General features: G+C 42.7%; 1 protein-coding gene across 1 annotated transcript in view; it reads right to left on the bottom strand.

Annotated features, from left to right (window-relative positions):
* Nucleotides 1–16,319: 16,319 nt before the first annotated feature.
* The window catches only part of trabd2b (TraB domain containing 2B), a 67,581-nt gene continuing 61,097 nt past the window's right edge, over nucleotides 16,320–22,803 (bottom strand). The window contains exons 5-7 of the mRNA XM_085774171.1: nucleotides 20,539–20,635; nucleotides 17,810–18,094; nucleotides 16,320–17,207 (exon numbers count right to left, since the gene is read on the bottom strand). Coding sequence (XP_085630297.1) covers nucleotides 16,973–17,207; nucleotides 17,810–18,094; nucleotides 20,539–20,635 — 617 coding nt within the window. The 3' untranslated portion in view covers nucleotides 16,320–16,972. The remainder of the gene's footprint in view (nucleotides 17,208–17,809; nucleotides 18,095–20,538; nucleotides 20,636–22,803) is intronic.

Raw genomic sequence — 22,803 nt, 5'->3', positions numbered from 1 at the left:
TTCTGCATTACATTTCCTCCTCTGGTGAAAAAAGAGGCTGCGCACTGCATGCGGCAGTTTTCCAAATAATTGAATAATGTATTTATTCAATAGGCTCTGGGCAGCGTATTGATTGCCGACAGATTGAGTTACGCGGAGGATCTGTGGGAAGTCTCGCAGAAGGAGACGACCTAACCAAGGGCATGTGTGCAAGGAGCCGTGTGGCCAGACTAATGTATTCAGACGAAATTCACGTCGCTTAGGTCATTCTGGCTTCACTGCTGCCTTTAGGGAGACGCATTTAATTTTAGGCCTTCACTTTTCCTTTCCGACCTCTTTCATTTAGCCGAGCGTACTCGTCAGGTTGAGATGATTTAAATTATTTTTAAATATTTTTTTTCTCCATATTTTTTTTTTTCACTTTATCTTTTAAACATCTCAAATACAAATTTATAAAGTAATAGTATTTTTGCTGAAAAACAAAACAAAACCCTGAAAGCAAATACTTTTGGAATAACTGCAGGGTTTTGATCTATTTATAGTAACTTTTACCACATTGTGGAAATTCTGCCAAGCTCAGGAGCCGAGAGCTGATGTCTCAAAAAAAAAAAAAAAAATGAAATAAACTCATAAAAGTAGCTGGTCTCTTGAAACAGGAGATCCTGATCCGTCTTGAAACATTGCAGATTTCTCTGCCAAATACAACCTCTGACAGTCCAGAGCAAGGCTTCGCCGGCCTTGACACTCACCGACATGTAAAATTGAATTTGACAAAATAAATTAATATCAACGCGTCATTGGAACTCAGCTCGACTGCTCCGTCATATAGCGATGGAAAATGTTTGTAAAAAAAAAAAAGGAAAAAAAATGCTGGCTGTATATTTTTGGCGCACGCTACTGTATTATTTGATGGCAACCATAACAAAAGAAAGACCAAATTTATCTGTGTCTGTTTATTTATTTATACATTTTAATTTAATTTGATTTAACTCTCAAATAAATAAAATATTAAACGTTTAGCCTAATGTAATATAAGTAATATTGCATCTTCTCAAAAGTTCGACTACCATTGAAATGTAGAAAAACATTTCAAGATAATAGTGTTGATCAAATGAAGATATTTTCAGAAATAATAATAGCTAATAGCTAATGTCCTATAATATGTAGCTATTCATGCAGGTTGTATGTGTGTTTATACCGTAGGCTATCTGTCTTTATTGATTGCAGTGTTAGTGACTGAAATGGAGAACATGTGTTTCAGCTTTCATGCCGTTGTGCGTCTGGTACAATGATGGAGAATTATTTTCTTAACCCCTTCACTCACCTGCATAATGTCGTTTTTTCTGTAATACAACGATTGACGCTTTAAATTAGGATAAAAACGGATTAAAGCAGAATTATTAAAAAAAGAAAAAAAGAATGAAATCCGGCCTGCGCTGGACCCTGAAATGGGTCAGATCAGCCTTTGTTGGCAGGAGAGATGCTGAGTGCAGGAGTGAAGTTATAGGACAAATGAATGAGGAGGAGAAGGGGGATGGAGGGGGGCTCTAGGCCGGCAGCAGGCGGACAATTAACGGCAGCCTGATAGCTGTAATTTACCTACAGTTCCTCACATGTTATTAGTGTATCAGAGTAATGACAGTGTCATTACACAGTTGGAGACTCAGACTGGTCTCACTCTCAGGCCCTGGTCTGGACTGTTAAGTTGGAGTGATGGATGCTCAGAGTTTGAATCGACTTTTCCCCCACGAAGGTTTTCAATAAACGAAATCAGCTGCTTCGATATTTAAAATTTCAAACAAAATCCTAATTATGAGAGATGAGCGCGTGACTGTGCGGCTTGTCATCGTCATATTTTCAGGATTCTTCTTCACTGATGCTAAAACGGACACTGACTTCCGTTATAATTATGGCTGTGTTGATCTCATAGAGAGACAGAGAGAGACAACGAGAGAGAGAGAGAGAATGATGGTTGTTGGGCCACAAGCCCGAGCCTGCTGCTCTGCATGCAACGGGAAACTGCTGGCCCCGCGCAGGGCTGTTTAGTGTGGTTTCAGAGGAGGACCGATGCCATATGCGCGGCCTGTCCTGCATGATGCATGCGCGCCTTGTGGGGTATACTAAAAAAGAAAAACAACAATTAGACATGAATGTGTGTGTCCAAACAAACGAATCAAAGGCCCGTTGAGTTTGTGGGAAGATGACTGGTGGGGGAGAGATCCTTCCCCCCTTCACTCTTTCTCTCTGGGCTGACCCGCGTTTGAGTCCTGTGGTGCGAGGCCGAGACACACAGATGGGCTGTGGTCTCCCTTTCTGTCGCTCCTCTCACTCTTTCATTATCTGTCTTTTAGTCCCAGTTCAGTTCATATGAATTCGGTTCAGTTTAATTCAGCTCAATAACTCAATTCAGCTCAGTCTAAGCATCTGCGTTTTAAATGATGTTGGGACTTAGATAGATAGATAAAAGTGCCCTTTTCTATCTATCTATCTATCTATCTATCTATCTATCTATCTATCTATCTATCTATCTATCTATCTATCTATCTATCTATCTATCTATCTATCTATCTATCTATAAAAGCATAAAAATACCTTTTCCACAACAAAGCAGTCAGTGAGTCCCAGACGAGCAAAAACTACAGTGTTATGGTTTTCCTACACACACGAGGATGTGGTTGCGCTCCATCAAACATAATAACAGGACAAAACAACTGTCATGCTGAAGTCACATTGTCCAAAAACAATAATAATAGTAATGGTTTTCTTAAGACATGCTACTGCAAAAAAAATAAACAAGACAACTATAGATGGAAAATATAGACAGTATTTGACAATATTTGATATCCCACAGATATTTTATAAAAACTAGGAAATTACCACCTGACCTATAATTTATATTTTGTGTTATAGGAAGCCTATTATCAGGGTGAAACTATCTCTAAACTCTGTGTTCAATGTGACGAGGTGGATGTGATGTGAATTGCTTCCTCAGTGACAAACATGCGTTTTTCTCAAATTTGCACTCTGTGTGAGACTGCGGGGCAGCCTGTGTGGGCCTGCAGCGGTGGAAAACCTCATGTCCGTTTAGCTCTGTGTTGTCCCGACACCAGACTGCCTGAGCCGCAGCCAATGGTTTCTGTTCCTCCCAGGCTGCTGAGAGAAGGCATAAAGCTCCAGAAGTGCATCGAGTCTGAATAGACTGGGGGGCCAACAAAGCAGCGGAGCCGTGGGGCCCCGGGCCGTGCAGGGTCTGTGTTTGCAAGCCTCCGGTGGTTAAGACGAGGCGTTACATGGAGACAGGAGGGGGGGTGGTGGTGGTGGTGGTGGTGGTAGTGGGGGGCTCCCGCTGCATTAGGCAGTAATAGGTTTGGGATGACCTAAACGATTTGTTGACTGGGACAATAAATCTGTTGTGTGTTTCTTGGCATGCTGAGGGGAGGATTACAAGTTGTCACACAAAGGAATGCAAATTGCAAGCCAAACTCTCCGAGAGGCCTGTGGAGTAGCCAGCTATTTAGAGCATTTGTGCCGATCCGTGCTTCTCTCTCTCACTATTTTATGTTTCTCTATTAGTCCTAATAACTGTGAAGAGCCTGAGAGTAGCCACTGTATTCATCTCAAATCAATGGCTTTCCCGCACCAGGCCCTATAGACCTCCACATTTGCATTCTATCGAGTGAGATGACCAGCAGGACAATTGGCGCTAAATCTCTTTCAGGCGGCCAAATGGAAATCTTGAATCCTAAATGACATTTTTTCGCTGGGTGCTTTTGCTAAAACACACTCATAACTCTGAATTATTTTCTGCATACTCCTTTCTCACTGGCTAAAATCTATCTATCTATCTATCTATCTATCTATCTATCTATCTATCTATCTATCTATCTATCTATCTATCTATCTATCTATCTATCTATCTATCTATCTATCTATCTATCTATCTAATCTAATCAATAAAATAAATAAATAAATAGATAACTATACATCCATGCAAATATAAATTTGTATATCTGTAAAAATATCTAGGCTCGTCCATCCATCCTTGTGCTCTTTCATACTTTGTGTGGCTGAACACCCTTCAGTGATTTGAGCTCACACTTTGCTCGGCTCTCCTCCCCTGTCTTCATTCACACCTCCTCCTAGTGACTACAGGCTGAAGTGCAGGCTCAGCAGCCTCTTAAATCAGCTGTAGCAGCAGGTCGACCTCTATACCTGCATGAACAGTAGCAGTGATCCTCTGTGATTTATTATCCACAGTCCACTATCAACACTAGGTTTCGTATCGGGCTGCAAGCCATTTAGACAGGTTAGTTGTTGTTTGAGCTGCAGTGACGGAGAGCCTTGCCTTTACTTGCGGTGGCCCCCTTTTTTTTTGGTCCCTCAGTGTAAACCGGACTGTGGTCTGTGCGCCAACTTTCTGTCAGGCAGCAGATGCCTGAGGCCGGGCGGATGAAACCGCAGGACACGGATCAACACGGAGATAGCGGAATTATTCCTCTCGAATCTCAGCAGGAGTTGGTCTGACCTACCGCCACTTGAGCTGAGAGAAATTATAGACAGCAGAAACTGCCGTCTTTAGTTACTTTAGTGCAGACTATCAGCCGATCATCCTGAAGCAAAGTCTTTCTGAAAGTCCTAATGAATCCAACACAGAAATGAATCTCCCTTCATTTCATTTATGTTTGACTGTTTTGCTTTTGCGGTATTATTTGGTAGTGGAAGGTATAGCATTAACACTGTAATCCAAAGGATCAACATAATTCATAAATGGATTTAAGACGATTTCTGCAAGAGTGATACTGTATGTGTAGGTTCATACATAAACAACAATATTATCATCAATCATAAGCAATGAGCATAAAACAATTTTATAGGCTGCTTCAAGGAAGATAAAAGAACTGGGGAAAATCTTAGACTAATTGTTAGTTGACTCATGGGTGCAGTGCTCAAATGTCCACCCATGCAAACAGTAGATAGTCTGTTTAAAACAAACAGTGGGCCTACACTATGTAGAAAAAATATTATTTGAAATAACTAAAAATCACGCAGCTTATCTTGGGCGTCTATACAGGCCCTGCATAATAATGCAGTGTGTATGTTATTTCATAATGTGGTGAGACCTCAGGATTGGGCTCGGTTCAGGTTCCAGGTTTTTTAATCTTGTAAGTTGAAGCTGCTTCAGAGGCTGATCACCTGATTCCTGTAATGAGCTCTGATGGTTGATTCATAACTGCGATTGCAAGATTCAGTTTCATGTTTTGACTGAGCGGAGGGTTGTTTTAATTGGCGAACAGTCTGGAAAGTGCACACATACACACACACGGACGCAGACACACATTTTTATTAATGCACACACTTCTAACTTCTTCCAAATGCACGCACACACCACTAGTGCCTCGCAAAAGAACCCACGATGCACTGGTTGCATGTATTTGCATTGAACCATTTGCCCAAGCTTACCATAGCCCTGTGCCTTCTCCCCCGCTCCCTTATGCTGCACAGCAGAGATAGTTTAATTAAAGAACAACATTATTTTAGGGCAGCTGCACTCCCAGCAATAAGGAATGCCCTGATTTCAGTGCTGCATCAGGAGAATAAAGAGAGCGTGTCGCCTGCATTTGCTTCTGCTTACCCTCCTCTATGGCCCACACTCTCCCAATAGCTTTTAATGGTACGATTGTAAAACATCTTGTCACATGAGGGAGTTACAATGATGTTTTACAGCCCTGCAGCTTTTAAAGAAGATCCACGATATTGCCCCCCGTAACTTTCAAAACAGGCTCTGTGTGTGCAAAGAGTTGCATAACGCCAAGGACCCATTATTTTCAATGCGCACATAAAGATGGACCATGTGTGTTCTGATGTGGATCATAAAGTGGGTACTTAAACACAAGGCCGCAGATGCAGACATAGATACATGCTGCACACACACAAACACGCCTGAACACACTTACAAACACATAGATAGGCACAGAAAATAATGAAATTCATCACAGTATAAAAGGGATATTATTGAATTCTGAAGAAATATACGTGATGTCTTTGAGCATTATAAGGCTGTGGTTCTCTAAACACATGTGAACAGAAAGATGGACACACAGAGGGTGCACATACATGACAGACAATCAGACAGACAAGGTCAGTGGGCTTTTAGTGAAAAACTGAAGAAACTGAGCTGCCCCCTATATCACGACCTCTTATGTGTTATTTTTCCAGGATAAATATGGTTTACATTCGGTGGTTATAAATGTGCCTTCCATTATCTTCCTGCTTTTAATGAACACTGGCGTATGAATGCTGATCTGTTTGCCAGGTGAAGCCCCTGTCGGCCCCATGATGTCTGAGGCCAGCAGCGAAGGCGGGCCGTTTAAACAAGATTTTTTTCCCCCTCCCTAATCAACACGATTGTAACCTCTGCAGAACAAAGGCATGAATATCCATTTCCAAGGAAAAGGGTGAGTGCCCTCTCCATGCCCCCCTCACCCTCCTCGCCCCCTCGGTGTACTGTACTCGTTACCCTGGTAACCCCATGGGCAGAATGCAGATCAGGGGGACCAACGAAGCCGCCCCTCGTCTCCCCTCACAATTCACCCTGATGATGACTAACACTTTTGTTCATGGAGAGGGCAGGTGGGAGTTACAATACGCTTCAAATCATTGCCCACCCGATATCTCCCCTTTACTCCCAATTTCTCACCCCGCATCCCTGTATTTCCTTCTCTTTTCATCTCTATAACACATTCTCGCTTTCTTTAACTCTATCAGCATATTTTTATTTTATCCATTTTGCTTTTTCATTTACACCTTTTCCTTTTTTTTCTGTCCATCGCTCCACTCAGGGATGACGTCGAGTCCCACAAAGCTCACTCACAGCAGACGTGGCGATGGTTTGCAAGAGGTCAGTGTTATCTAAACAGACCCATTGGGCTATTTGCTATAGCACCCTCCATCAGGCAGGAAGCTCTGAGGAATCAGCCCATCACTTCAATCAGCCACGACAGCATACAATGAATTTATAATGGCTGGAGCCGAGCGAGGAATGAAATCAGATGAAAAACCGAGAGAACAAGAGAGGGAGAGGGAGAAAGAGAGGGACAAAGAGGGAGAGAGGGGCTGCGGAGGACAAGAGAGCAAAAGATGGAGAGTAAGAGAGGGCGAAGCAAAGAGGCGGAGGAGAGTTCAGCCGCTGTCTGTGTCAATGGCCACTATGTGGGGGAGTGTGTTGTTTGTTTGTGGTCTGAAACAAACAAGTGATTGTTGAAAGTGAGGAGATGAACTGTGACTGTGTTTGACGGTAAACTGTACAATATGAGTGTGTGAGAGGTTACATGCATTCATGTGTGCTCTACATGCTCCTTTGAATACCGGGTTTCTATTTGAGTAAACGGCCAAATGTACATACAGTAGAATCTACGTGCAGCAGTTCACACGCATGCGGTTGTGTGAATGCGTTGTATGGGTGTGTGCACTTATTTGCGTTTATTGGCCTTTGTGCAAAGAGAAGAGGTAATCTTATCGCTGTTCAGAGGGTAAGTACATGTGACAGTAGATATATACAAACTCTTGATCAATATCTTGATAGATTGTCAGATAATGACTCTTCAGGCAGATATGGAGAATTGCTTCAATATGTATGTTTTCCTGGCCCGTGTGCAGACAGCTTGGCTAAGGGCCACCATCCACAATTCGCGGCCTGAAAGCTGAGCACAGTCCGGTCTCGTCTTGAACCGACTGAGTGACTGACTGCAGCCGGCCCCCTCACTCCCCAGCACAGCCTCTGCCCTTTGACCACATCAACCAGTGCAGTCAGACTCATCTCTCGGTCTTCTCTTATCACCTGGAATCAAACATTAAAAGAGGGAGGGAGCCAGAGTTACTCATAAAGTCTGAGAAATATGGGCTCAGAAGGGGGGGAGAGCGAGAGATAAAGACGGTGAGAAACAGTGAGGGGAATTTAAAAAGAATATAGAGGAGAGGGGTAAATAAGGGATTCAAACTCAGACAAATAAAATGGAGATGAAGACTGATTTTAAGCTCGCCAAAAAAGGTGCAGGCGGAACAAGCAAGAGATACCACGCCATGTTGCCTCATCCTATAAGCTTTCGCTTCCTGTCCGTCCAAGTTTGGTGTCTGAAACGAGTGGGGCGGAGTTCAGCTGTAAGCAAACAGGCTGTTTTACGAGTACCATTCCGCAATTACCTGTTACCTTGACTGTCGTGGTTTTAAGAGCGGCCTGGCCTTGGAGTTACCTGGATACACCTGGAGGAGAGCGATAAAAGGAGCTGCGGGTATTAGAAACACGGGGTGGGAATGAGCTCCTATCTGAGTGGCCACAGTCTGCACCCAAAACTCCATCTGTCTGTCTGCCGCTGGCGCCCACACACACACCCTGCCTATCTGTCAGTCTGCCTGCGTGTCTGTATGTCTGTCTGTTTGTCTGTCTCAGTGTGTGCTCTAATTAAGCCAAGTTGTCTAAGTAGTTTCATCAGCTAAGCCTGTATATATTGCATGGCCCAACCTCTTATTCACACACACACACACACACACACAGTCAAGATTTCAGGCTCAGGCAGGTGATTTGCTGATAGTGATGGGTAGGACAATATTTGATGTCCCCGGCTCGGCCATTTAACATTCTCACCCCGTGCTCTGACCTTAAAGAGTGTGCATGCATGCAGCGTGCATGAGTTTGAGTGTGTGTGTATTTTGCGCTCATGTGGATCAGCACAGTGCACCTCTGTATGTTTGTTCACTTAGCTTTTAGCCCCAGTTAGCTGGTCAGACCCCCACAATCCCCTATTCAGACATGGGCGAGAGTACACACACACACACACACACACACACACACACACACACACACACACACACACACACACACACACACACACACACACACGTCCTATTAGCAGAACTTATCAGAGCCCATTTGACCTCCACCTTCTCCCTGACCTCTAGTCCCATCCCTCGGGAGAGTGGGTCAGCATGGCAAAAGTGTGTGTGTGTGTGTGGGACGGGATGGGGGACTGACTGACTGTCTGACTGTGAGCAAACACCGATGGTCAAACACATGGCCTCCTCCACCCCCTGTGTGCCTTCTCTTCCCCTCTCCCTCTCCCTCGTCCTCCTCGTCCTCCTCCTCCTCCTCAGTGATTTGCATCACTGCAGCTAATAGTCAAAAATGTGTCGAACATAACATGAATATGTGACGTGGACTTGAGCTACAGTTTTAGAAATCCACCCCACTCTGACATAAAAACAGTGGATATTTCAAAGCGGTTTTTGTTGGCAGATTATTTGGTTAATAAATGCACGACAGCATACATGTGTTGCCTTCATTGCGTGCACCTCTTTGGAGGTACAGTAGTGTCTTGTAACTGTGATGAATCTTTCTTCCACACCAGCTCTGCTTCTTCTCAGTGCTCCTCATTACTCTGGTTCTCCATCATACTTCTCCAAGGAGTAACCTGGAGTACCCCATTCATTTTCAATAGACCTACTGCCAAATTCACCATGCTGCCTCGCTCACCAGCTTCCAGCACAATCACACAACCATTTCTCTTTTTTAAAAGAAAAAAAAATGAATTGACTTCATTTTAAGTTTTGGACTCTCCCTCTTGAACTTTGATTTGTTTCTCTGTTTAATATCTTGGACTGGTGAAACCTGACTGGAAAATCAGTCATATTGCTCAAATTTCCATTGTGTAAACTTTAAACATAATACTTTCCTTGAAATCTCTTACCTCCAACAATCAAGTCACCTTTTTTTTTTCCTCCTCTGAGGTGTTGGACGGAGCCCAGTGTCGGTGCTGTGGAGTTAGATTCACAGTCCAGATTGGGTGAATTTCAAATCAGGAAAAAAAATATCTTCCGCTGCAAAGAAAAGGGCCTAAGTTAGAGCAGCACAGAGAACACTCTCTTTGGAGGTCTTTTTTTTCACACTCCTCTATCCTGTGTTCTCCGGCAGACAGGGTCTCCTACTGAAAGGGAACAATAGGGTTCTTAATCAGCAGACCTTTCCCCCTCGCCAGTTCCTGGGTCAACTGATGGCCCACACTGCTTTGTCGCAAGTGAACAGCATAAAATATATGTTTATGAAAAGGAGAATTAATCACAGTGGGTATCTTTGGATAAAGTCATATTTGTTTTTTATACCCTTTCTCCAGCTCTGTCTAGGAGGGCTTTCATGTGGCTGTAATTACCATATTTCATTAGCGTGTGGAGTGTCACCGCTGGAGCATCAAAGCGGTTGGCTCTTCGCATGTGCGGCAACCACTGCCAGGGAAGTACACAACTATCTGTTTTTTTCCCAGAATAAATTCGCCCGCGCCTGTTTTTGAGTGCACTCTCTCCCTCAAGCTGCTGTCGATATCAAAGAGAACCCATTCCGCATGTGAAGTGCCCCTTGTGCAGAATAATAAAGCAGTGCATCATGGCAAAAAACTGTGAAACACAACACTCTCACCACCATCCTTCAATACACACACAAGGACACACACACACGGACGCACATATACACATGGAGACACAAACACACACGGTATTCCTCTCTCCTTTGTACCTACTTTACTCTCCTTGGTACACATTCACTCCTTCTACCTCTGCACTCAAAAACAAACTATTTTGCTTTACTCTATGTCGAAACAGAACAAATAGTGCAACATATCTCTGTTTACGTTCTGTTACTTTAATTACAAGTTTATTTCTGGCACAATATGCGCACAGGTTTTTACTTGTGACAGTACATAAATTAGGTTTAACAGTCATAACAACTATTGGGGATGATGAAGCTGGGATTACTGCATTTTTAAGTATCAATAAATCATGTGTACAAGAAGAGAGGAACTAACAATGATTATATTCTAGTTAAAAATGTTGTATCCACAGCCTCGTGTAGTTTATCTCTCTCTGCCATACAACCATAAACTACTAAAAACACATAAAAGCGGCATGCTGTTGCACTGAGTGACATATTCCTTTGGTACAAAGACAACCGTCAGAGCAGTTTATTTCTCTCCGCTCTTTAAACTAAAGCAGTGTAAACTTGGAGCTGGAGTACAGTCTGTCTGCCAGGGATCGCTGGAAATGCTGTTGCTGACTTGTTTTATGTTGAACAACACTGGCCATGTGCAACTTTTTTTTTTCTTTTTAAATTTTTTTAGTAGTTTCTGGATGACAGAGCAACACGGGGGGTTGTAACCTTTACCGTGGCAACACAAACAATACTTCCTGGTACAATAATTGACAGAAATGAATTGTTGAATTTGTCTCCTAGGGCTTGATAAAAATGAAAAACTAAAATAACACCAGCATCGTTCTTTAATCATTGTCCCTCGTTTCATGTGTAATTGAGTTTTAATTAGCAAGTGGAGGTTCATTTACACAGAGAAAGAATAAAGATGAATAAGAATCTGAACTACATGGTATCATCTGACCTCTTTATTATAAACACACCTTTGTTACACCTTCTCCAGACGCTGCTCGGCCTTGGAGACTTGCACCTGACCTGTGGTGGAGGCAATAGAAGGCCACAGGGCTCAGTGCTGTAGCTCAAAGCTACACATCTTCAAGGGGACTCGGACAATAGGAGAGAATAATGTCTCAACCAACACAAACACAGATGAGCTGCGAGTTAGCAGAGCTCACCAAACAGCACCGCTCTGCCGCCACTATCAGCAGGATTACCTAAAGGGAGAGGAGCAATCTGCCCCGGGGCTAAACACACTTTTGTTTTTCCAAAGAGCTTTATGGCTGCCCTCCACTAGACAGACTATCAAAGCTCTCTGTGAAATATGGCGTAGCGTTCACCACACAGGACATGGTTAGGGTAGACTGACATACCCTGCAACACATAATTACACATCCAGTGTTTCTTAAAAAAAAAGACATTTTGTAAACATCTTTCAGCAACAACCATACCAAACCACTGCTTGTTAGGCGGCTTTTAGGGCGCACATGTTGCTACAATAGATCTGATGAACTCAGAGGCAACAATGGGTTTCTTTTAATGTGAAAGTCATCTTTCATTGAGTCATTTTTTGTCATCAGACTCCTGTGTGTAGCCTACTATTGCTGTGATCAGTGCGCAAGCAGCAGCTCAATAATCAAAGCAACACACACACACACTTGAAATGCTCTTAACGGCTCCAGCTGCCTGAGATCGATGTTCACCTTGGCTCCGGTGACTTTCACTCCCTGTGAGGCAAGATGAAGCTGCATGCAGTCCTGAAATGTGACACTTGTGTTGTCTTTGTGCATTTCTCCTGTTTGCCAGCCATTCACACTGCCTTATGTCATATACATTGCAGAGGAGAATATTTGTGTCAACAGAAGGAGCTTCAAGGTCCAAGGCCTTGAAGAGATCTTAATGAATGATCACTTATCTTGCTCCTGTTTCCACCTCCCCATATTTTATAGTGACTTGCTGGGATCACCTTAACGTCCTCTCGGGCCAAACACAGCGGTTTGATTCTTAATCCTTTCACCAGAGGTTATTTTTACAACTTCCTGGTCCTCTTTGAGTCAAGTCAATGGGTCTGAATCGTGATCCACTGCAGGCTTCCTCAGGCCCGGTAAGCCTTAACCTTGGAGCCCCCCTCCCTCACTCACTCTCCCCAAGGCACCCAGGCCAACAGGGAAGGAGATGGAAGGGGTGGGGGGCTGGGCCAGGGGGTGCCGGAGGTGTATGGAGAAACCAAGGACCTGCCACATTATATGCTTTAACATGACTGGCAAATCCACCACGGTTAAACAAACTTAACCTTCATTTGTGAAACGGTGCAAATCAAAGGGCAAAAAACGACTTGTGCAAGTAATTACCACCAGGGGAGAGCAACAGGGCAAAGGAAGGATGGAGGGAAGGGAGGTGGGAGGGATGAGGCGGCGGTGGCGGGGATGTGGGGGTAGGGTGGTCGGTCTCAGGGACAGCTAGCCATTAACAGGTTGAATGGAAGGAAATGGGAATCATTTAAGGTGAGGGGCATTTTTAATGAGTTTGCTCAGAAATTGATTTTTCACTGTAATCTTTTATTTATATGCGGCTGGCGGCTTGTCCCCGGCAAAGGGAGGGTCAGCTCTCAGAGCGCCCTGTCAAGGCCCCCACTCCCTCAAACAACACCCCAAAGCCCAGGGAAAATGGTATTCTAGCTAAGGCAAATATTGTCCTGTCTTGGCTTAAGGGGCGAAAAAGCTGTTTGCTCTAAAAAACTTGCTCTTCACTTTTTTTTTTCTCAGCCGTTTAAGAGGGGAAGGCTTTCCTGAAAGATAAGTGTAAAGATAAAATTTGCTCTGCAATTATTAATACTGTTCAGTTAGTATTGATTAGAGGCATTTAATTAAATCATCTCAAGAGGTTTAGACAGCATCTTATCATTGCCACTTTAAAGCTGTATCGAAATTAAACGAACTGTACTTTAGAGACCCATTAGAAATTGACCTTCATATTTGAACCGATTTACTGATGTGATGAAATTAATCAATCTGAAGTGTGTTTTATGTATTGGTTCGACTAGATTTATCTGCTCTCCTCTTTTAAATTATTGATACTGATTTTTTAATAATTTCAGTGTATTTTGTGACAACACTGCCGAACACTGCAGGTCAATAAAACTTTTATTTAGATATAACTTCTAGCCAACATGTTTACGATTAATTTATTGAAAAGATTGATACATTTTAATGATTTAGACAAACATTATCTTGATCCTAAAAGTGACCACAGTTAAAATGTCTTGAGTTATTGCACAAAACAATTGTTTTAAACAGTTCAGAAATGGCAACTGAATGGGCATAAAATACTTTGTCAGAGATAATTTCAATTTTCTTATAAATAAAAAACAAAATTAAACCAGGTTTTTCCGAGATACATGATTAGGATGTGATAAACATCACAAAAAGACAAATGTGATCAGTTTGAGAGACAGCACTTTTATTCTACAAATTTTGTAAATATAGTTGTTTTATTTTATTTTTATCACCATTTTCACTCAAATATAGATTTACAAGCTTGAATTCGATCAAAATGTAAATTTTTTACCCAAAATGCTCAATAAAATATATTTACAGCATGAATAATCAGTTGTTTTATTTATATATTTATTTGTTATCTTTTTGGTTCAAACATCTGTATAATTTGCAATATTAATACAAATATAATATTCACAAAAGTGTATTTACCTTTCCCTGTGCATTTCAGGCTCAGGCTCTAACCACAGGGCCTTAAAATATTACAGCAAGCAGCAGTTTTCTTCAGTTTGTGTTGGAGCTGAAATTATTATGTGACACTAGCACCATTTAGTGGTAGAAGTATGAACTACAGCAGTGCAGCCATCAAGGGCAGCGTGTCTAAGAATAATACAGGAAAACCTTAAATTCTATGATAGGATATGGAACAAATTGCACTTAACAGACTGTCATGTGCTGTACAACCAGAATATTTTTCTTTTGGCCATAGAGTCATTCAGCTGGAGGATCTCGGGTCAAGAGCAGCTAGATGATAGGCTACTTGTTAAAGAACTGGAGAACATTCATCTTTCTTTCTCTAGCAAAATATAAACTGTGACTGTTTCTCTGCGTTGATACTGCAACATGGAGATTATGATTCAAAATGTGTTTTTTGTTTTAGACTCTTGTACACAGACAATCGGAAAGAAAGTCAAATTAATTTCAAGTTACATCACTGTAGTTTATTTCAGTTTAAGAATTACAATTAGAGACCATTATCCATGCCTCCTTTCAGTGTGTTCAAATTGGTTTTGATTTTCTTTTCTCTGATTTTTATTGTTTAAATATTGGTCCTTTTAATATGGTTACAGTTAATTCATTTGTTGGTGACAGTTTCTTCACTGTAACGCGGAGTTTATTACAAAGTAAAATCTGGATCGATGAGATTAGCATGAGTTTATTCCGAATAGTACTGCCGTCTAACTAGTTTGCATTTTTCTCAGTTAGGTAGAAATTTGGATCACCACCTCCTCAACTTTGTGTACATGTGTTCCATCAGCTCATCCGTAATTTGTGTTTTTCCTCAAACTGTTTCTGGTGTCTGATGATTTCAATTGTTTGGTTCATTACCATTAACATTTATAGTCTCTCACACTTTCACCTTGCAACCGACTAATTTAACTTTTAGAATTGGTGACAGGATGAGGGGTATCTATCTGCTTTCCCATGTTTTTTTTTTTCTTAGGTTCGGCCAGCAGAGGGCAGATTGACATAACCTGTTGCACAACGCATCCCCTCTGCATATGTTCACTTCAACTGCTGTTAACGTATGTCTTCAGTGTGTCATGTGTGGGAAAATGTTTAGCTGTAACAGCTCTGGCCAGTCCTATCATAACAAGTAAAACTGAATGACTGAGTGACCATGATTCTAGCATTGGTCATCTGAATGTCATGTGACTGTGTTAGAGCCTGAGTTTGTCAAATATACTGTAGTTATGTGACTTTATGTTCAAGGATAGTCCCTTGAGATGTGCCATCTCATTGTCGAGGGGATCCTTATTAACAACAAAAATATAAAACAAGATTTCAGTCATCAATAGTGGCCTACAGGTTCATAATAGAAAGTGAACACAAAACATACAATAGAGACACAGACGCCCATTTACACACACTTACACACTAGTTCGGTTAAGATTAGGATGTAGGCGACTGCTTGGAAATGGTTTGGTAACTTACATGTAGTCTTAACAGACTATGTTTCATGTTTCACACTTGTTCCATTGTCTGACAGAACAGACAGACAGAAAAGCATGTAAATAAGAAATGCATATTGGGAATTTGGCTGAATTGAAATACTGTAGCTGAAATCTGTTGACACAAGGCTGAATGACAATATGATGCAATGATGTCAGCAGTTTATAGCAGTTTCACAACAGTTTTCAACTACATCCTCATTTCTTTTCACATTGATATGTGTTTCAGATCCAGGCTTTGACCTAGTCCTGTCAACAGTTTATAATAGTGTTATTTTTGTATATATGATGACATACATTTTGTAATTTGCCAACCTGAAATGTACACACATCACAAAGCATCAGCACAATTACCCCTGGGTTCATGAAAGTGCACAGGGTCTGTCAAATAATACATAAATGATTGGATAAACTGATGCCACATACTTCATCTGCACAGTTTACTGCAGTGATGCAAAGTTAACTGAGATGTGTTGATTTCACAAATAACAGGAATGTACACGGAGAGCCCGCAGGCAGGGGGAATCTATCTTTCAGCACCACTGGCTCCCTCTATTGATTTATTCTATTTTGCTTCCAGCCTTGGTCGTAAACTTCAATCCAAATGATCTGTCCACTGAAAAGAAAGACGTCTTGAACACTTCATTGGTTTTCAAAGTTTATTTTTTCATTTTTCCTCAAAAGGCAAGAAAATATACTCTTTTCTTCCAGAAATAATAAATATACAATATTTCTTTATGAACAAAATGCACAATTTACAAAAGTGGCAACTGAGTGCTCCACCTCCTACACAGTACTGTTTGACTGTATGCATTCAACTCATTTATCACAGAGTTATATGTTATTAGTCTATTCTATTCTCATTATTAATGTCAGTCTTATTTATCTATACATTATTACAGTTTTTATTAGGTAGAAGACTCCACCAAACAAACTCTTCCAAGTTACAGTCTTCATTGTGCTATGTGTTTGTTATTCTACCGTAATACTTTCATGAGGTTTGAAGACTCCACCCTGTCCAGTCCAACACAGTCCGTTCATTGCTTGTGTCATGGCTGAGAGCTTATTCCACACGTTTTGAGACTTGGCATTTTGGCAGCTTGGAGCTGAGCCCTCCCTGTGGTGGAGGCTCACAGCAGAATTGTCCCACATCAGGATGCCGTGTCCTGACTGAAGACACTCCTCCATCTCTTGTCTGCAGGTGCTGATGTTCATTCCTTGTTTATCAGGTACATTCCACTGCTCTGGTATGGACGCAGCAGTGTCTGAGTGTTTGTCTATGAGATAACGCTGTCTTGTGGTCAGGAGGTAAACAGCATATGTGATGAGATCCAGGCTAAAAGACAAGACAGTGTGAGTGTGCTGTGGACTGAGGCTGGCTGAGCCGAGCTGGGACTAGGCGACGTGGATGAAGGTGGAGCCGGTTGTCGCTCTGTGGCGTAGATGTCCGTCAGTCTGCGCTGCTCTTGATGGGTCAGCGGAGGCTCTACAGTCACATAGCCGTTGATTATCCTCACATTAGGTGGTGGGGTAGTGCTGGACAAAAGAAGATACAAACAATCAGGATTCAGTCGGTAACAACAGTAAAATGTTTTATGCAGAAGAACAGGCAACCTGAGCATACCACCATCCACTATTTGACCTCTGACAAGAACGTCACTGGACTATAGAGGCATTATTGTCTAAAACATTTTCTGCAGTGAATCTTCAGGTTATTGTATATTTGGGCTTTTTAGGCCATAAATTCATAGGACAGCTGTAGAGAGACAGGAAATGGGGAGATGGAAAGGTAGAATGACATGCAGCAAAGGGCCACGGGAGGAATCAACCCGAGGCCGCTGCGGCAGGAACTATAGCCCCATGCATATGAAGCTCTACCCACTGAGTTAAACGACACCCCGTAATAACTTTAAATAAATAATGATAAATAAAACAGTAGTATGGTCTCTGCAATGGTTCATGTTGACCTGTTATGACCTTATGAACTGTATTATGTGAAGACGCCAGAAATGTGTTTTTTGCAGAAGTGTTCTAACACTCTGTAGGTAATGGTATTTAAGTCAGAGTAAGATCTGTAGAGGTTAGAGGAAATTAACTCCATACATCTGTAAATCAGCCGGCCACCACAGATATCTTACCCATCCCCAATGCGAACCCACAGGTCACTGAAGAGGCGAGGCCGCCCGTGGCCGCGGTGAACTTTCCGCGGCCGTTTGTGCCGCCCAAACTCCTCCAGCTGGCTCAGGCTGTCGGGGAGCAGAATGTGTGGCAGCTCCTCATCTCCAAGTCCAGGGATGTTCTCCAGGTCGTCCAGGTCCAGCTCTGTCTCTGATGGACTGGTCTGCCAGCCGGTGGGAGCTGCCGTGCTGGTTTCTACGCTCTCCTCGCTGGACCCTGCTGCAGCATCCTCAGCTGGTTTACTCCTAGAGCAGGTGGAAGACATGACACAAAGTATATTAAGTTAGTTTATACTTCAGATTTTTTTTAGCATAATCCTAGGTGTGTTTTAAGTATGACTGAAACCTTTGTTTCTAGGGCTTGTTTCACTCTTCTAATATTTCAAACCTGCAGCAAATGAATGTTATTGTTTGTGGTTTCCCCCAACTCCATCAAGGACACGACCACCACATAGGATGCCGTGCCCTATAAATGCTGCACTGAGTGGCAGAAATACCCAACAGGCAACGCTGGAGGAAGTTGTAACTCATGTGACCGTACAGCTGCGTCAAAACTGACATGCGTCCACAGCGGACCACCCAGAATCTCCGTCCTCTCCTTGACAGCTTTAGCCACGCTTCTCTTTCTTCCACACGTTAACTCGTACTTTCTCTGTCTGCTTTCCACTTTGTGTTTCAAGGTGGAACAACACAAAGAACCTACTACACACATCATGTAAACTGAAACAAGCGGTGGAAAGTAAAAAAAAACAAAAAAAAACTACAGTAACAGGATTTCCTATGTTGATGTCAAATTTTCAAATGACCAAACATTTGATGGAGTGTTTTAGTCACCATTTCCACTGTTAGCTTTGTTTCTGCAGTCTTCATAAATTTGATGGTCTGCACTTTTACTACAGGCCTCAGAAACCCCCATCCAGGTCTTGATGGCTTGGTTAGGGTGATGATAGCTCCAGGCCTGTGGTCAAGCTACTGTGGAGCCAAGCCCAGCTGTAGTCTGCTCTGTCAGTCAGTCATATAATCACTCTTTAAGACCTTTTTGCCAGTCGTGTCCAAACCCTCCAGCTCTGAGGCTAAAAGCTTTCATAAACACCTCTCATGCAAGCAATCTTGCGGTGTTTTTCCTCGCCTGTCACATCACCTTGTATCAGGGAGCTGAAAGTGTGTGCGTGCGTGCACACATTTAAGTGTGTGGTCGTGCTGTAGCGTGTGTGTATGTGTGCGCGCGGCATACACGAGTGCTTTGAGACCACAGCATGTCAGTCCACTTGTCAGCTTTTAAAACCAGAACCACTGGCTGAAGCCCACAGCTCTGCACACAGGGTGGTGGGAGATAGGGAAGGCTACGTTTACAGCTGCAATTTGCTGCGAGAAGTTTGTAAAAGCCTCGGCTGGATGGTGGGCTGGGGATGTTGTTACGGTTTTTAAAGAGATTCCCCTTGTTGTGCCTTGTTTTTTCCATTTTCAGCCCGATTCAAGTGGCTGTTGTTACTATTTTATGGGCCCACGGATCAACCCCCTAGGTGAGAGGGGAGCCACTCTGTGCCAAAGGGTACAAACACACACTCACACACGCACACAGTGTGATATAAAGAGGGATTGTGGAGGGTTTTTTGTGAAGAAATGCTGCAGGATACAAGCCAAATCAGTGTGTGAGGTGTACGAGTTTGCACGTGTGCAATCCTGTAGTCCTGCTCCTTGGCATTGTGCATCACACCACTCACCCTCCATATACACATAAGTGTGTCTGTGTATGTTGTGTTTGTGTTACAGCCCAGAGGTTGTAGTTTCGAGTGTTTGTTCCTCGTGTGCGTCAGGTGCTGCCCCTCCTCCCTGGAGCTGCTTAACACTCCTATCGCCAGTCACCAGGTTATATAAAGGAGAGACGCGGACCAGTCGTCGTCAGTTGGCCGTTTCGGCAGTGCGTGTTGGTTTGGTCGGAGAGTCGTCCTCCCTTTTGGAGAACTTGCCCTTAGATTACTGTACTTGTGGTGTTTGTTGTTGTCTTTAGGTTGCTGCTTTCTTTTGCAAATAAAGCCCTGTTTTACTGACAGCTCCTGTGTTCCATCACTCCTCTTACCCGGTAGTTTGACTTTATGTTACTCCCCTCATCCCTTAGTCGTTTGGGGTTCGGAACAGTTTGTGTTGACTGTGGTACCAGTGGCTGCTGAGAACAGACAGAACACCACTGGCAGCGCTCCTCTTGGCAGGCAGCGGAGGGAGAGGGAGGGAGGGAGCAAGGGAGGAAGGTGAGGGAGTTGATGAGCTATCAAAGGATTCCTGCATAGCTTAGCTTTATTTGTTACAGAGCACATTTTGGAAAGAGTCTGTCACAGTACATATTACCATAACATTATCAGTCTGATCCTGGTACATAATCACACCCTCCTTGTCTTTTTCCATTCATTATCTTGTCAGGTTAGAAGACTCCTGGTTTAGTTTCAAAGTGTAACCTGTGACTGATTTACTGCACAGAACTGGAATCATCCAGTTGCTCGACAATGATTTGATTACACTGCAATTATTTAACCCCCAAAATAGAATATGCATTGTCAACACTTCTAACCAGCTTTTGGCTTTTGTTGTTTTTCAATAACAGATTTTTCTTTGTTTCTTTGTAACCATAGTACTTTAATTGAATGACATGCTCGACCATCTGTGACAATACACTCTCCTCTCTGCTTACTCACTCTGTAGCTGGCTCTTGGTGATCAGAGGGCATGTGATCAATCTCGTAGCCCTCTTGCCTGAGGATGTCCAGCACACTGTGGTTCCCCAGGAAGTGACCTAAAGGTAGACAAAAGCAAAGACACAAAGAATTAAGGCCAGGCCAGATTTAAGAGCGGCAAGATCCAGTTGAAACAAGTCTTTGCTGGGCACAGGCTTTGTCTTTATGACTAGTTACAATCTGGATTGGGTTTCATAGTAAAATATTTTGATGCGAAAATCAGCAACTCAATCTTCCACAGAGTTTTTTTCGGTGGAGGTGTTTCTCAAGGGATGGCGATAGCCCAGACGGACATATCTCAACGATCGAGCAATGTATTTTGTCCACATGTTCATGTTCCCCAGAGGATGAACTCCAGGCAATCCTCCGACTTTTCTGGATCGCCATCATGTGGCTGACAGTACAGTATGTTGTTTTTAGGGAACATATCAACAACTACATGGATCAGTGGGTTCATTCTAATAACTTTTGTGTTTGATTAACATAATTATCTTTCATTTACATCACCCTTACACAAGCAAACACCCATCTCGTTACACTTTCATGCTCAAAAAATTACTCCAAATAGTCTCCTTTTCTATGTCTTTGGATGTATGATCTTCAACACCGGGAAAAGACTGATGCCCCACCAAAGAGGGTATTTATTCTTTCCACTCACAGAGATTCATTCAGTCTGTGGCAGCAACAGAAGAAAGAATGATAATGTTTACACATTACACATCTACTGGACCCACTTGTTGCTCTCTAATAACCCCATATTGTGGGCACTCAACCTCCTACCTGCCCTCCACCTCTCTCTTCCTTTCCTTCACCTTGGTTCCTTCAGTCTAACATCAAACATGTGGGCCGCAGCACCACACTGATGAAAGCTGTTTCTTTTTTTATTTCTCCCATCAGCCAATAATCCTTTGCGTCACTCAACCCAGCAATAAGCTGTAATGTACCCTGACATCACGCCCCGACAGAAGAATTCATATTTGTGCTCACACATATACACAAACCTGCACATACAAAAATTTGCACATACACACACACAGAGGAATTCAAACACTCACACACCTCAGCTCTCTCCCACAGCTTATTAACAACACGTTGACAATATTCAAGCCTCTTGCTTGCTTTTTGTTAGGGCCCTGTGCTCCCACTCAGCTCCTCACCCCCCCTGCCAATTTTATCATTATAATGTTCCTGATCATTCCTGAAAGTCAAAGAAAAAGGCACGCGGTGTTACACTTTCTTGGCAGCCGAGTTCAAAGGCAGTGGTGGGATAGGCTGCGGAGTGAGAGGAGGCTTCTAACAACAGTGTCGGCAAGATCAGATGGGATTACACAGGGGGGAGAGCGTGAGGTTTTAACTTGGTGAAAATGGGTGTATGTGTTTGTGCGTATGTGTGTGCATATTTTTTGTTTATGCAGACTAAATATCCTCACATCCTAAATATCATTTCTGTCCTTGTTTTCAGAGTAATTATTATATTCTCCATGCAAATAACACTCTAATAAATGCTGGATGTCACTGCTGGTCAGTCAGTCAGTCAGTCAGTCAGTCAGTCAGTCAGTCAGTCAGTCAGTCAGTCAGTCAGTCAGTCTACCACTTTGGTTAAGAGTGAAATATTTCTACAGTTATTGTACAGATTGCCAGGAAATGTTGTACATGCCAGCACTGGAAAAGGCTGGTGATCCCTTAACTTTTCATTTGGGGCCATCATCAGTTTAAAATGTCTTTTTTTCCCCCTTATTAAGTGTTTTTACCGCAAAATACACAACAAAAAGTCCCACTACACAAATGCCTGCCCTGTATACTTTCACTACCAAGAGTAATTCTCTCCTCTTCTCTAACATTCTTCCTCTCTTTCTTTCATCCCTTTCTCCTCACAAGATGCTGGGGCCAAAGTCAGCTCACGCAGCGACTGCACGCTGACAGATTCAACCACCCTCATATCTGTGTCAAGCAGCTATTTCATTAATTTCTGGGGGCCGGGGGCAGAGAAGAACATCCCCTGTGTGTTTGCTGAGTGTGAGGTCAAGCTGACTGTTTGATGTGCTGACTTGATTTCCTCTGCGTTGCCGTCAAGGCTAATGCACACAGACAGAGCAGCGTGTGCATGTGCGTGTTTGTTTGTTTGTATGATGAAATTGCAGTTTTCCTTCACAGTCGACAGACTACCACATGGTTTTCATTTCTGAGACACACCTGCTGTAAATTTGACGTTCTTCAAACGTTCAAT

The sequence above is a fragment of the Trachurus japonicus genome, chromosome 4, assembly GCF_045865225.1.
Source record: "Trachurus japonicus isolate A0001 chromosome 4, Traja_1.0".
NCBI classification, from domain to species: Eukaryota; Metazoa; Chordata; class Actinopteri; order Carangiformes; family Carangidae; genus Trachurus; species Trachurus japonicus.
Note: the sequence above shows the minus strand (reverse complement) of the source record. Positions and strands in the feature narration are given on the sequence as shown.